Source organism: Osmerus eperlanus, chromosome 6 (genome assembly GCF_963692335.1).
Source record: "Osmerus eperlanus chromosome 6, fOsmEpe2.1, whole genome shotgun sequence".
NCBI classification, from domain to species: Eukaryota; Metazoa; Chordata; class Actinopteri; order Osmeriformes; family Osmeridae; genus Osmerus; species Osmerus eperlanus.
Window position 1 is genome coordinate 6,551,598 of NC_085023.1, and position 15,691 is coordinate 6,567,288.

General features: G+C 42.5%; 1 protein-coding gene across 3 annotated transcripts; it reads left to right on the forward strand.

Moving 5' to 3' along the window:
• Positions 1 to 348: 348 nt before the first annotated feature.
• On the forward strand, positions 349 to 15,439 carry agpat5 (1-acylglycerol-3-phosphate O-acyltransferase 5 (lysophosphatidic acid acyltransferase, epsilon)). Of its 3 annotated transcripts, none has more exons than XM_062463239.1 (9): positions 349 to 455; positions 1,035 to 1,186; positions 2,449 to 2,518; positions 2,629 to 2,744; positions 3,185 to 3,274; positions 3,539 to 3,629; positions 10,165 to 10,326; positions 14,549 to 14,672; positions 14,983 to 15,439. In XM_062463239.1, exons 2-9 carry the CDS (start codon positions 1,148 to 1,150, stop codon positions 15,206 to 15,208), a joined length of 918 nt encoding a protein of 305 aa, XP_062319223.1. In that variant the 5' UTR covers positions 349 to 455; positions 1,035 to 1,147; the 3' UTR covers positions 15,209 to 15,439. The 3 variants fall into 3 exon arrangements, with proteins under 3 accessions (XP_062319223.1, XP_062319221.1, XP_062319220.1); XM_062463237.1 differs by having other exon boundaries at positions 352 to 455; positions 845 to 1,186; XM_062463236.1 differs by having other exon boundaries at positions 357 to 1,186.
• The last annotated feature ends 252 nt before the right edge of the window (positions 15,440 to 15,691 follow it).

Genomic DNA, 15,691 nt, shown 5'->3' on the forward strand with positions numbered 1-15,691 from the left:
GTACCAAAGCCACTGAGAAGAACTGTTTTCACCAGCTGCATCACGGGCACTATCTTTAATTCCAGAAATCTGTGTGTGTTACAGACAACATCGTGGGCACTGTGCCCTATCTATAATTTCAGGAATCTGTGTGTGTGTGCCACCAATTTTATCATAGGCACTGTGTACTATCTATAGTTCAGGTAATCTACTGTGTTTTTCACTGACGTCTTAATCACCGACTGCATCACCGGCATTGTGCACTGGTATTGACAATTTTAAAGGTTACTTGACTGGTCTTGCTTCAGCCCCTCCCCTTCAATGAACACCACTTTTACGTTGAGCCAATCGGGTTTAACGACATTGCAAAACGCCTTTACGTCTATTTCCAACATGGAAGCCATGAGAGGAGGCGTGTGTGTGACTTTGGCACTGTGCAGTTCATGTATTTCATGGTAATCAAGAGCGATTTCCTGGTAAATACTGCAAAAGTAATCACAATTGAATACCGTATTTTTGAAAGTTGTTTTGTTAAATATAGTTTTAACTTGTATGCATTAATGCGGCGGGAAACAGTGTCCTAGTTGCAGCCAGCTAGCTAGCCGGCGTTGTCAAATGTACATTGCCTATAAGATAACGTTAGCTAGATGTTAAGTTTTGAGGTCGTATGCAAGCTGTAAGATTAATGACATGGAGTGTATAACGTTTAATTTGAGTTTACATGTCTTATTTAATACAAATATTTGAAATAGGACGTTTTATAGTTGGGCAACCAGCTATCTCGTTATAACTTATCTAGTTAGTTGGGTTAGCAAGCCCTCCCTCCCCCCAGGCATCATACAGTACTTTGACTATTCATTCCTAGCTGTGAAGGCGGTGATTGTCAGGGAGGACTCTTCACGTTAACAAGACAAGCGAGTGTTGGCTGTATACTAGCTATACCTTGACTTTGGAACTTTCACAAATAAGTCACAGTGTGCCGAACAAAATGCTCCTGTCGCTGGTTGTGCACACATACTCTTTGCGGTATTGGTTTCCTGCCACGGTGATGCTAGGCACAGCACCGGCTTACCTTCTGTCATGGGGTGCCTGGCGCTTGCTGTCTACCATCTTACCAGCAAGACTATACCACCGGCTAGACGACAATATCTACTCCATCTATCAGAGCATGGTCCTCTTTTTCTTTGAGAACTACACGGGTGTGGAGGTGAGTAATGTTTGTTTCATGTATATTTTACATTTACATGTATTCATTTAGCAGACGCTTTTATCCAAAGCGACTTCCAAGAGCGCTTTACAAAAGTGCACAAGTCACTGATCATAACGAGATAGTCCCAAAAACATTGCGGGTAGCCAAAACATGAAGCATACATTGTGAAAACAAAATAAGTGCCGACGGGAAGAACCATAAGAGCATAAGAATCATAAGAGCATACAGTTAAACAAGTTACAATTAAACAACATTGTTTGTGTATATTTCTATCACGTGGGGGGGGGGGGGGGGGTCTCCAAGGTGGATGCTGGGTTTGATGTTGGGTAATACAAATAACATGAGACCTCCCAACTTCCTATTTCTCCTTCAACTCTTATGCTGGGTGTAGATTCTGCAAAACTTCGCCAGCCTAACCCTCCTCAGATCACAAATCATTTGCCACAACACAACCTCAAGTTTATTTCCCCTTTGAAGCTGCATCTGCTGGTGCCCATCATGTTTAGGTTACAGGAAGAGAGAAGACAGCTGGGGACTCTTCTAACTAGTATACAGAATGCACAACACTTCCGTTCTCACAATATAGGATGTCAACTGCCATCTCTTAATACTACACAGTTCTGTAATGTAGCGGTTACTGTCAGTTGCTGCACAGGAACTTGTCAAACCAGCTGAATACCAGCCATGACTCAGTTTTTTTTCTGGCCAAGAGTAGAGCCGAGGGTGTGATTAGCTTTAATGTAAATAACGACTGTATAATTGAAGTAAAACTCGATTGCGAAATGTATTCACAGGTTGAAGCATTCGAAGAGTTGCCACTGATGCATTTTGTAACGTGTATTTTATGGCTTTTTATCCACAAAGATGCAAACACACCATATATTTGAATGGACAGCATTTGAATAGGCCTATGTTAAATTCCGCACTGTTGAGGTCTAGTGTTGGCCTATAGTACAAGTTTGAGGCCAAGCTACGGTTTATATGAAATTTACAATTAATCTCTTTAGACTAGGCAGTGGTCACATTCCATTCGTACCAGTACCTTTGTGTTATTGTCAGTTTTATGAGGCAAGAGTTCACCTTGGGTGTGTATTAATGTGTACCACCCTGAAATAATCTTGATATATTCTTTCTTTAGCTTATCTCTAGGTGTGGTGTTAATTTGTGATATATCATGTAGTTACATTTGTGCCTGTTAAGGTTTTGTCAGCCTAACAATTGATCTTAATGTGAACTTTCCTCTTTGTTTTCTTTTAAAGATTGTTATTTATGGAGATATGCCAAAGAAAAAAGAGAATGTGGTCTACATTTCCAACCATCAATGTACCGGTGAGCTGTCAAGATTACTTCTAAAACATTGTAGGCTTTCAGTTCGGGCTTTTATTTGTTTATTTTGAAATGAGTTTCAAACCATGATGTTCCCCTTGTTCTTGTCACAGCGGACTGGATCATTGCTGACATGTTGGCCATCAGGCAGGATTCTATTGGCCATATAAGATACGTTCTTAAAGATGGTCTGAAGTGGCTTCCGCTGTATGGATGGTACTTCTCTCAGGTAACATCTTACATTTAGTCATTTAGCAGACGCTCTTATCCAGAGCGACTTGCAGTTAGTACAGGGACATTCCCCCGAGGCAAGTAGGGTGAAGTGCCTTGCCCAAGGACACAACGTCATTTTGCACGGCCGGGAATCGAACCAGTGACCTTCTGATTACTAGCCCGATTCTCTAACCGCTCAGCCACCTGTCCCCTCCCATCTTACATCTTATATTGCGGTGTGCATGTGTTCCCAGTGTTGCTGCTTTTTCACGTGTCATTTCTAAATGATAAATATTTCTTCTTCAAAATATGTCTAAAATAACTGTGGATTAAACTGGATTATCAGATATGTCCTACACATACATCCTACAATTGTCTTCTGTTTTTGTTCATATGAACTCACTATTTGATTAAATTAGGTCTCACTGCATTTTATATTGATTTATTTTCTTTAAGCACGGAGGTGTCTACGTTAAGCGAAGTGCAAAGTTTGATGAGAAGGCAATGAAAAAAAAACTCCTCTCACAGACAGACCTGGGGACACCGGTAAGTACTTAAAGGGACTGTCCACCCAAAACCTCTGCGTGACCTTTTAGTCTCTAGAAGACTTTATGATTTGCAAACTACGTTTTATTCCTCAGGACGATAAGCTCAGTCTGGGGACTTGTTAACTTAACTGTACCCTATTAACTGTCTGTGGGCACCAAGTTCAGTTTAAGCAGCAAGATATTTTGAAGTGACAACTATGTGCTGTAAATACCCAAGAACACATCATGTGTAACAACTTATGTATTATTTTTATCTTTACAGATGTATCTTGTTATTTTCCCTGAGGGAACTCGGTATAACCCAGAGCTCAAGAATGTGATCACAGAAAGTCAAGATTTTGCCTCCAAACAAGGTGCTGCTCATATCAAATTGATCTATATTTATCCAAACATTTTTCCTTAAGGCAGATAACCACTGTTTCAGGTTCATGCAGAAATGTATTCAGTTGGTGCTCACTCCAACTGATTAAAAGTTGGTGATTGAAAACCCTACTCAAATATCGCAGTTGACAAGTAGTGTTTGGAAACCACTTTTCAGATTGAAATGTTTAACCCAGTGAAGATTCTAAAGCTAAACTCATTTAGAAACATTGTTTGTGAGATGGAAGATGTTACACTCAACTTACTTTCCCATATATGTTTAGATCTCACCCCCCATTTTTTTTTTTTTGCTGTAAGGGTTTAGTGGGAAACCTGACAAAAAATGAAAAGAATTCTCATGGAAGGTTATTTCTTTTTTCCCTCTCCATTGTTGGTTAAGCGCCAGTAGCTTGGCGGCCATGACAAGTGAGCAGTTTAGATGAAATATCCCAGAGGCTGTGGCTTAAAAACCGGGCTGTCTGATAAGTGATTATCATGTTGCCAATCTGAATTTGCAACATACATTTTTAAAGATTGAAAACCTGGTTCTTGTGCTATTGTAAATGACATAGTTGGATGTTGGGCTAATATAGTAACAAACTGATTCAGTATTCAATGGTTTCATTTTACAAACTTATATTCAGATAGACCAGCCTAGGGGAAATCATGAAACGTGCCTACATTGATTGGTCTGGTACAACATTTGGGGTGATACCAGCTTTAGTGTGTAATATGCCTGTCTCGCAATCAGAAATGAATATAATTTGCCCCTACAAATCCTTGTAAAGAGCTTGTGAGATTTTGGGCTGTGCCCATTCCATTATCTGCACTTAGTAAGGTTAAGGGTGTTAGAGGAGGAAGAATAGTGCCATGTCTCACCAATAACTGGACAAGGCAAGGAATTGGATATGAAGCTGTTGGTGACCCAAAAAGTCCTATGGACTTTGGTCGGAGCTCAACCACAGATTTATACTAAGAATAATAGTACCTTCATGTGGGAGGGGAGGGGAGGGGGAGGAAGTGGTGGTAAATCACAACTTAAAACATGTTTTCATAAACATTAAGATTGTTACATGGACATTATAAAATATATCTTCTATTGAAATTAGTATCGGTAGACTCTCCGCCAAGAGACCCGCCCTTCTCTGACTGATTGGCCGTCAACCGATCAAAAACGATCAAACCAACAATGGCAGCGAGTATTACCCAATCAGGGGCAGAATAGGACGAGTCTTCACAGAATTCGGGTGGGATGATTTGCATGGGACGCTGCATTGAAGACAACTCAGAAAATACGGGACAAAACCCGTCCCGTTAAACCGTCATTTATTGTTGTGGAGGGAGTTAGCAAGATTATGATGATGTGAAAAGAATAAAATGGATGGGAAAAAGCCAGGAGGAACTGAAAAAGCCAGGTAAAAAAATCTAGGTTCCTGCAAGGGTGGGAATTTTTTTTCTTCTCAAAAGCCAAATCTTTCAGGTAAAAATTTGGGTTGTAATTTCCGGAAATATAACAATATGAGTCCAACGTAATGTTCATATTACATAAAACAAAACAAAAAACAATTTAGCACTGAAATTAATGATAAAAAATTTGCTTGTGCGCTATGCGTGCTCGCATTAATGTGAATTTCCGATTTCAAATCACATCAACCTAGGTTCGGTTTAAGCCCTGAATGTTCAACGTATGGCTTGGCCCCTGGTGGGGATGAGCTGGTTTGGGCCATTACACTCCTGTGCTGAAAATTGGTCTTGTTTTTGTTTTGTTAAAGCCATTCATCTATAGGGATTCCCACGTACCGTTTACCCATGCTACCCTGCCAAGACCTCTTGCCACCCCTTTGCCACCCCATATAAAATGTTCTAGATCCGCCACTGAGACTGAGGAAGTATAGGCTGTTTTCTTTCTTTTAGAAATTAATTTTGTGTCCAGTTAGGTTATTTATTAATTTCGCATTGCCATCTTCAAAAGTGCGGGTGAGAGTGAGCGATTTTGTCCACCAGAATGACTAACCCTTCCGAATGTGTGGCATGAAGAACCACTTAAGTCTCAGGGCTACACGCAAAAGGTGTGAATTAAAGTGGCTGTAAAGCAGAACTGAAAATTAGTTTTATGTTCATCACACCACAGAAGAATGTGTTGTTAACTACCCATGCAAATTCGAATGAAAAAAACAGAAAAGTATGTTAAATTAGGCTTTGAAATTGTGAGAAAATCAGCAGTCTTCTCTGCTTGATACTTGGGGGGGCGTGTCACCTGAAGGAGCTGAAGCACCACCCCCTCGAATTTATTGAATTTTGCAACAAACAGCAACAACTAGCAAAATCAATTGCAGATATCAGAACAGACCTACCTGCAGTCTCTGAGTATTTTATGTGTTAATTACTTTGTCTTTGCATACCAGCTGAGTAACAGAATCCAGGTTATATAAACCGTCTGTGATCTGACATAGATAGGTGGCTCTGACGTAGATAGGTTGGGTTTTGCCCCGCCTAAACAAAACCTGAGCTGAAAACGTGTGAGAAACTGTTCATCGGTCTACTCCACATTTCAGTGCGACAAAGTTTTAGAGCTTTGGACATGCTTTCAGCAACTCATTTCACACGTATATGATGTACTGAGAAGCAAATCATGGAATTAGCCTTACAGCACATTTTTTAAGTGTGAGGAATACTGTGAACTTAAGAACATCAGCAGTGCTAGCATAACATTGAATCAGCTGCTTTCAAAGGGTTGCATTTATGGATGAAATGCTGGATCACTAACAGAACGACAAGATAAAGTGGATACTTTCGTATAGATCAGTGAATTTTGTTACATAAATCAATGTGTTTACTGATGTCAGTTTTGACCTGCAAATGTGCACAAAACTCTCGATACCAATTCAACTTTGACATTTTAATCACCGGTGCACATCAAGGACATGGGCACTATTCCTACCACTTTAGCCTCCTTAGTTGTTTTTTTAAGGCATGAATATAGCGACAGGAACAATGTTCGTACGAATTTAGACTCCTCGGTCAGTTGTGTCATATTTATGAGAATGCGATACATGCAAGACTAACATCATTGCATAGCACAAAGGATAAAATACAAACATTAATATAATATATATTTACATTTATGCATTTAGCAGACGCTTTTATCCAAAGCGACTTCCAAGAGAGAGCTTTACAAAAGAGCATAGGTCACTGATCATAACGAGATAGCCCCAAACATTGCGAGCAGCCAAAACATGAAGCATGAATTGTGAAAATACAAATAAGTGCCAAAGGGAAGAACCATAAGAGCATGCAGTAACTGGGGGGGGGGGCGGGGGGGGGTGTAAGGCTGGAGGAGAGACTTGATGTAGTCGGGTGCAGTCCCGTTCACTGCTCGGAAGGTCAGTACCAGAGTCTTGAATCTGATACAGGCCGTGATGGGAAGCCAGTGGAGGGAGATGAGGAGCGGGATAACATGGGAGCGTGGCAGGTTGCGCTTTCGGGGAGACCGGCGAGCAGCGAGTTGCAGTAGTCCAACTTTGAGAGGACAAGTGCTTGGACTAGCAGCTGGGTGGAATGCTCAGGCAGGTATCTCCTGATCTTCCGGATGTTGTAGAGGGTGAATCTACACGACCGGGAGACTGCAGCAATGTGGGCCATGAGGGAGAGCTTGTCATCCATGGTCACTCCAAGGTTCCTGGCAGAGGATGAACGACCCTGGGATCGGCCGTCGCCGATCCCAGGGTGATTGAGAGATTGTGGGAAATGGAGGGTTTGGCTGGGATGATGAGGAGTTCTGTTTTGGCGAGGTTCAGCTGGAGGTGGTGCTCGGTCATCCAGACGGAGATGTCTGTGAGGCAGGCCTCGATCCTAGCTGAGATCCCCGGATCAGTCGGGGGGAAGGACAGGTACAGCTGCGTGTAGTCAGCATAGCAGTGGTAGGAGAAGCCATGGGAGGTGATGATTGGTCCAAGCGAGGTGGTGTAGAGGGAGAAGAGGAGGGGTCCAAGGACGGAGCTCTGTGGGACACCAGTGGAGAGCTGGCGGGGGCCTGACACTTTGCCTCCCCAGGAGACCTGGTAGGATCTTCCCGACAGGTAGGATGAGATCCACTGAAGTGCAGTGCCAATGCCCATCTCAGTAAGTCTGGCCAGCAGGATTTGATGGTTAACCGTATCAAATGCTGCAGAAAGGTCCAGCAGAATGATGACGGATGACCTCGAAGCCGCTCTGGCAGACAGGAGGGCAGTTTCTGTGGAGTGGCCAGTCTTGAAGCCCGATTGGTTGGGGTCAAGCAGGTTGTTCTGAGGAAGTTTGACAGTTGGTTAGTGCGTTCAATTGTTTTAGAAAAGAAGGGTAGCAGTGATACTGGTCTGTAGTTCTGGAGGACGGCTGGGTTAAGGTAGAGAAAAGTTTGTGAGGGTTTGAGGCAGAGTTAATTTTGTTCAGGAAGTAGTGGGTTTTAGCATCAGTTATGCGGGCAGAGAAGGATTTGAGGAGGGAGTGATACTTATCGAGGTCCAGACCGTCTTTGGACTTACATTTAGTCATTTAGCAGACGCTCTTATCCAGAGCGACTTACAGTAAGACAGGGACATTCCCCCGAGGCAAGTAGGGTGAAGTGTCTTGCCCAAGGACACAGCGTCAGTTGGCATGACCGGGAATCGAACTGGCAACCTTCGGATTACTAGCCCGATTCCCTCACCACTCAGCCACCTGACTCCCATACTCATACCCATACCCATTCTTGCGCCATCTCCTCTCAGCTGCCTGAAGGATGGACCGTTCTTCAAGAATAACATCCGTGAGCCACGGACAGGAGGGAGAAGATCGCGCAGGCCTGGTTGACAGGGGACAGAGAGTGTCGAGTGATGCAGTTAAAGTGGATAACTGGGTGTTGGTGGCAGTGTCAGTGGGGTGGCACATGAACTCGTCAATGGGAGGGGATAGGGAGCGGAGGTTGCGGCGGAAAGTTACGAGGGGAGGGGAGGTAGGAGGAGTTGGAGGGAGAGAGACAGAGAATTGGATGGGATTAGAAATGTATAGTCGGGTTACAGAGGTTAAATCAGTGATAGTTATGTGTCAGGATGAGGTCGAGCTGTTTTCCTGCCTTGTGGGTCGCCGGTGTGTTCAGCAGCTTCAGGTCGAAGGAAGTCAGAAGAGACTTGAAGTCGACTGCCTGCGTTCCTTCTAGGTGGATGTTGAAATCTGGTTACTTACAGTCAAGATGGCAGTCACGAAGTACGAAGTACACTCAGTAAGACACTATTCGCTCAATATAAACATAGCAAACACCCCTTAGGCTACATAATCATGTGCATGAATGTACCAGAGCATTGGCAATTTGTTTATATAATCTCTCTAAATCTATCTCTAAATAATGAGAAATTGCTTTTATGACGTGCATAAGTGACTAGAATAGATGATGTGGAGGTTGAACAAGTAGGGCCTACTGCAGAGATGACAGATAATTTCAATTGTGATCTGAGAAATATAGGTACCAAAGCCACTGAGAAGAATTCCTGAAATCTGTGTCACCAACATCATCGGGGGCACTTTGCCCTATCTGTAATTTCAGGGGGGGGGGGCCTCCTTCGTTCGGCCAACCAATGTCATCATGACACGCACGCTTTTATTTTATTTTTTGTCTTCTAGTCTGTAATTACGGAGCCCCAGACATGACTTCTGGGGGGGGGAAATCCTAATTCGTGCCCACAAAATGCTAATTTGTGCTATTTTGGGGATAATGACGTAGCCTAATCATATTGCGGGCAGTTCTGCTATACCTGTGTGGGGCACATATACCCAGAGCAAGCTAAAGGTGCAGTCACGGACAGAGATGATTTGATTGTATTGTATTTTAGGCTGCCTAAACAAAGCGTATGTTTAGGGACCATCAACAAATTACACGTTTCAAAAGTCAATAGCTTCTCAACAACATGAACTAGGAGCGTCAAAATAATGTTAAACTGTTGAAGATGTATGCATTCATGCAGCACAGCCTTTATTTTGTTCATTTTCATCTCAAGTTATTAAAAATTATTTCTTAATTCAAAATAAACCTTCAAACTTCAATAGCTTTTTGGTCATGTGACCTATAATCCTCAAATTCATTTCAGTGTTCACTGACTATGCATATATATATATATATATATATATATATATATATATATATATATATATATATAAGCATGCCCTGGACCCCCGAGGGGGTTCGGATCATTGTCACCCCTGATGAAGACCTGTGTGCTCTTGTTGGGGTGGAAATGTTTTAGGGGCACTGACAGAAAATGTAGGGGCTCACACCTTAAATCCACCTGCAACACAATCTTTCAAATTTTGCCAATTTTAAATGCATTACTGATAATGTGAGGTTTTATTTTAGTTCACAGTACTAAGGCATACATTAATCCATCAAAGAAATTGAGCATAAAGTGGCTTGTGCAATTTGTGTTGGAATTGGTAAATTATATCATTATTTTTGTACACACTGGTCTGGTGGTTTAAACTGCCCTGTGTGAATAACATGGATGTGTATCCACACAGGACTGGCTGTTCTAGGCCACACACTGACCCCCAGGATGAAGGCCTCGCACATCGCCGTGGAAACCATGAAGGACCACTTGGAGGCTATTTATGATGTCACAGTGGCATACGAGGGAACAGTTGGTGCCAACGGTGAAAGACGGCCTGCCCCAACAATGCCAGGTATGGGGTTGTCTGAATGTGTCCACCACAGAGTTAACCACAGTGCTTGTTTCACATCAGATAAAGCAATGAGTGTCATTGTTAGGATGAAATAGTCTGTATTAGGCATAGGGTCTCCATCTTTTACCCTCTTATCTGCGAGCAATGGATACAATCACAGGATCAAGAGGGATGTAACCAGACAGGATGTAAACCCTATGAGCAACGTTGCACATCCAATGACCTTTGGATGGACAGTAGAATAGTATCGTCCAGGAATCACTGGATGTGTCATGCTGCTGTTGTGCTGTCGGTTCATCAGTGACATGACATTGTACTCTTAATCAAAGCAGAGGAAAAAAGTGATGGAAGTGTACATTTCCTGAAGTTTCTTGTAAACAAGCGTGTGTGTTGTTTTTAATTCCCTGTTTTGTGCACAGACCTGTTTTTAAAAGCACTGCTGCAGTGTGATAACATCCTGTTTCTCTCCGGAGTAAACACTTTTGTGTTGCCAGTAAACAGAACAATGAGTGTTTGTTTTTCATTGAACACCTCCATTCTTTTCCCATTCCTGGACATGTTATTGAGGTATTAGTACCCTGAGTGTATTAATGAGTGAGTTATTGGACAAGGGCTCAACATGTACATAAGAACGTCTTTGGTCTCAACCAGACAATAATTAATTTATATATATATGTCATGTAGTTTTTTTTAAATTATTATTATTATTACCCATCGTTCTGTTTGACAAGACTCATTATAAAAAAAATTGTGCCACTGCGTCATGCTGACATTGACTATGCCAGCATGCACCTTAGTTTACTTTGGGCTGGGTGGTATGGCCTGAAATGTATATCAGTATAATTTGAAGCAAGGAAAGTAAGTGTATATACAGCATAACCAAGCCAAGGTTGGTACCTGTATAGAGATCCCCAATCCTCCATCCCCAATTACCAAGGGTTGAAGGGGTTGAGTCCAGTAGGTATAATGTCTGCATGCAAATTCGGGAGGCACGCATCTGAAAAATGCAATAGGACAAGAAAAACAGTGCTTCTTGACCTGTGTGGTTCGCAGCCTTAATCAACAGCAAGGAGATCGAACAACTACACCAAGGCACGTCAGGTAGATCTCAAGGCGAATAGCCTAGTCATACCCCGAGTCGGCCATAGTGAAAACATACCCCCCCTGCGCCGAGGACGGAGAGAGCGAAGGAGGAGGACACGATGTTTAGAAGGTAATAGCGAATAAAAGGTGAAGGCAACAACCAAGATGCTGCTTCACAGATTTCAGCTACATATACGCCACGAAGGGTGGCTATAGACTAGGCACATAAGTTGCTGACACGCTTTGCGAGGAGCAGGCAAACGCAGCGAGGCATTAGTAAGTGGCTCAAATGGCGGCCTGCTCTGGGAGCCTGCACCTAAATCGTCTGAATGACTGCCTCAGGGAGACCTCTGCATACTAGCAGGTCCCTTTCAGAAACCAAGCCATGAGTGGGGCCCCAATCACAGAGGGACTCGCCACCGAGCCCCCGGCCTGAGAGAGCGTGTCCTGGAGGGGAGGAAGTGGCCATGGGCTCTTCAAGATCAAGGACATCAGCTCTGGGTACCACAGGGTGGTAGACTGATGAAGTATGCAGTCTTCGTCTGCCCCCAATTTGAGCAGGGTGTAGCTGCGTGAATGCCCACATCCAAATCTCTGTCGCCGAGTGGTGGAGGGAAGGGGAACGAACACCTCCCTGACGGTTGACATGGGCCACTGCAACCCTTTTGTCGGCTCAAAGGAGAACATCCTGATCCTTCAACACCGGAGTGAAGTGGAGCAGTGAACGATGCATGGAGCTCTAGCTAGAGCTCTGAGTCCCATGTACCTCCAATCGAGCCCCCCGACAGACATCCCCCCGAGCTGGTCAGGGACATGTCCATATTAAATTGAACTGTCGAGAAGACCACTGGGCACTGTTCTTCCAGTTGACAGCGAAACCCAGCTGGGTGAAGTGATTCACCTGCGAGATCGTGTTATGGATGGCTGCCAAGCCAGGATCAAGAGATCGTTGAAGTATGCATATGCCCCTGCGAAGCTCCAGTCTTCCGAAAGTTTCGTTCACCCACAGAGGAAACCACTGGAGCTCGAGCATCACTTTGAGCACAGTCATGATCTCCTGTTTTAACCCTCGTGCTGCCTTCGGGTCACATGACCCAAAGGTTCATAACGAACCATCGTTGTGTTTACCCAATTTTACCCAATACAAAAACAAATTAAAATAATTTTCTTTTAACCTTTGCAATGTGGAGGGTCTGAGACAGCCCAACGGTTAAAAGAAAATGCTTCACTTTGTCTTTGTATGCGGTAAATCTGTCGCAATACGACGGTGGGTCACAATGACTGATGGGTCAGAATGACCCGAAGATAACACAAGGGTTAATGTAACAACAAATTCACAACTTGTTTGACACAATGACAACTTGACTGCTGTTAGAAAATGTTTCCCAGATAATTAGCATCAGTTTTCATGAGTGTCTGTAACTTAACAGTTTTACAGCCTGTTCACTGACAACACCTGCTCAGAACAAGTAGTCTAGGCCAGTGGTTCTCAACCCTGGTCCTCAATTACCCCCTGTCCTGCACGTTTCAGATATTTCCCTGTTCCAACACACCTGATTCAAATGAATGGTAGCAGGCTTAACAACCCATTCATTTGAATCAGGTGTGTTGGAGCAGGGAAACATCTAAAACATGCAGGGCAGGGAGGCCCGAGGACCAGGATTGGGAACCCCTGGACTAGGTCATATTTTCGTTATCACATGATGACTGGCATATTGTCACATTCTAAACATCTCTCTCCAAATAGGCATAATACATTTAAGTGTATTGCATAGTCGATGTTATAGGTCACTTTTAAAATCATGTCATATTTTATAATTATATCCTGGCCATGGATGCATTAATCATTTCAAAGATATCAGGTAAAAAGCAATTAATTAATTAATTTTGTCACTCTTGCCTGTCTTCAAAACTTGAGAGCCCTGCTGTGAAATAGCCCTAGAATGAAACGAGAGGGTTGCTCTCTTTTATGGTATGCTCCTGAATATATAGATGAGCTGCGCGCTAATTGGTTGCTTTACAACGAGCGAAGCTGCGGAGCAGAGACGCAACATAGCCTAAACATGCATCGTGAATTGTAGATTTACATAACGATACAGGCTATTTATTCGAATGAAACAGTCAGGAAAATGAAATAACGTTAGCCCCTTATCCAATAAACTAAATCATCACACATTCTATCTATGCTAGATACAGGATACGTTAGCATTGCTGATAACTGTTAGCGACAAAATCATACTTACAGCTTGCGGTTGTGATGAGCATACGGTCGGATGTGTGTAAATTTTGGGGCGTGATAAAGGTACAGACCGGGGCCAAAAAAGGTGGTAAATTCGTTGGCTTTTTGGAAACCGACCGTTTTACAGTGGCAGTTTTCAAAGTGTGAGATTTGCATAGGAAAGAGGTCGATGGGACTTGAGGTTCACTGTATGTCCATTTTACCCACCGAACTGTCGTTATTCAACTATGACAAGTTAATTCAGTTTTGCAGTCAATGACCCCTTTAAGGCATATATTTGTTTGAAATTAATGTCACTTAGCATGTAGTTTGCAGTAACATAAATCATTACTTATCCAGTGGGTTCTCAGAATAACCTTGGTAGAATAATGAATGGATATTCATAATACATAAATCATAAGGTAAACAATGTAATTTGATGGATGTTGTGGTAGTGTAGAATTTGCTGTTAGTAATGCAACTTAATCTTAAGAAAATGACAATATATATGAAAGAAAATTACAATATCGTATATATATATATAATGAGATTACTGATGAATTGCATGCACAATGCAGAGGTTAATTGTGTCACAATGAACAATATGGAGTTTACATTTTATTTTTGCAGTTGTGAAAAGTACAATGATTTACTATTCCAGTTTCAGTAAGCAACAACCAGATGATACAGACTCTTCAAAACACAGTTTATTCTATTTGTGAAAATGCAAAAAAAGAGCTGTGCTGGCTTGAACCCTGCAATCCCTGATTGCGGCTATCCTTGCACTTATGGGAACATTCTCCCCCTCCCCCCCCCCCTTCTTGATACAGTAGCTGATGCTCACTCAACAGGATGTGTTTCTTGGTGGATAGGCTCTTCCGGATGTTGTTTAGTCTTGAATTCATGTTTTTTGTTTGACAGAATTCCTGTGCAAGGAATGCCCCAGAGTCCACATTCACTTTGAACGTGTGGACATGAAGGAAATTCCTCTGGAGCCAGTGTTTTTCCGCAGGTGGCTGCATGAGAGATTTGAGATCAAGGACCAGTGAGTATCCTCTTACCATGTCCCTCTGACCCTGTCTAACATCACTGACACATTCACCAGCTTGGGACAAGTTCTCAGTCAATGTAGTCTGTAGAATGTCCTGGCAGTTCAAAGCAGTACTGATCACTGTCAAGTCAACCACATAAAATCTTCAAGAAAACATGAGACTACATATATTTATATGCATATATAGATAGATTTACATATATTTATTATTATTTTGCATTACTTGACTTTTGTAATCTCATGTTCTCTAAAAGAGACGAGAAGGATTTTGAAAATCTAAAGTACATCAACTGTCTTGCTATAGGCTGCTGTCCTCGTTCTACGAGTCGGAGGACCAAAACACAAAATGCAGGTTCCCTGGACAAAGCAAGATATCTCCCCTGAGCTTCACGAAAACATTGCCATCCCTACTATTTTTGGGAGGACTGACACTGCCGATGCTGTTGACTGAGTCAGGCAGAAAACTGTACATCCGAACCTGGCTGTATGGGACTCTGCTGGGCTGGCTCTGGGTGAATGTTAGCCCCTGAGTGGAGGATTGATTACTGCCATCATGACATCCTCGATGGCCATGGACAGACCCTGCCTTTATTCTACACTTATAAAGCAATGAGTGGAGTTTTAAAATACTGGTTCAGATGGAGCTCCAAATAGTTTTGATTTTCATCTGGCTGATTGTCTGACCTTAACTGTAAGAATAATGCTGTGGAAAGGATAGAAAGAAATGTTTCATATACCCTGGTCGATTTGACCATGAAAAGGTGGAAGGTCAACAAAGTATGGCTTGTGTCTCCATATGTTGGCCTTATTTGTCCTCTTTGGATTTTTACCTTTACCTCAACCGTAATATATTAGCTACAATGAAGTTTCCCTACATTATTAATCCTATTAAATCCAGCCATATAGTATTTTTTTCATGCCCAGTTTCCAGCATCCCTTTTAAACATGATGTAGTCTTTCATTAGTTTGTCTGATTTAACAGTTGCAATAATTGTCATAACAGATCTCATGTC

Bases quoted from the DNA above. Each gene is read 5' to 3' on its own strand.
- agpat5 (XM_062463237.1), top strand. From the start codon at position 968: ATGCTCCTGTCGCTGGTTGTGCACACATACTCTTTGCGGTATTGGTTT. The intron at 1,187-2,448 runs GTGAGTAATGTT...TTTCTTTTAAAG, and splicing joins AGAACTACACGGGTGTGGAG to ATTGTTATTTATGGAGATAT. The intron at 14,673-14,982 runs GTGAGTATCCTC...GTCTTGCTATAG, and splicing joins AGATTTGAGATCAAGGACCA to GCTGCTGTCCTCGTTCTACG.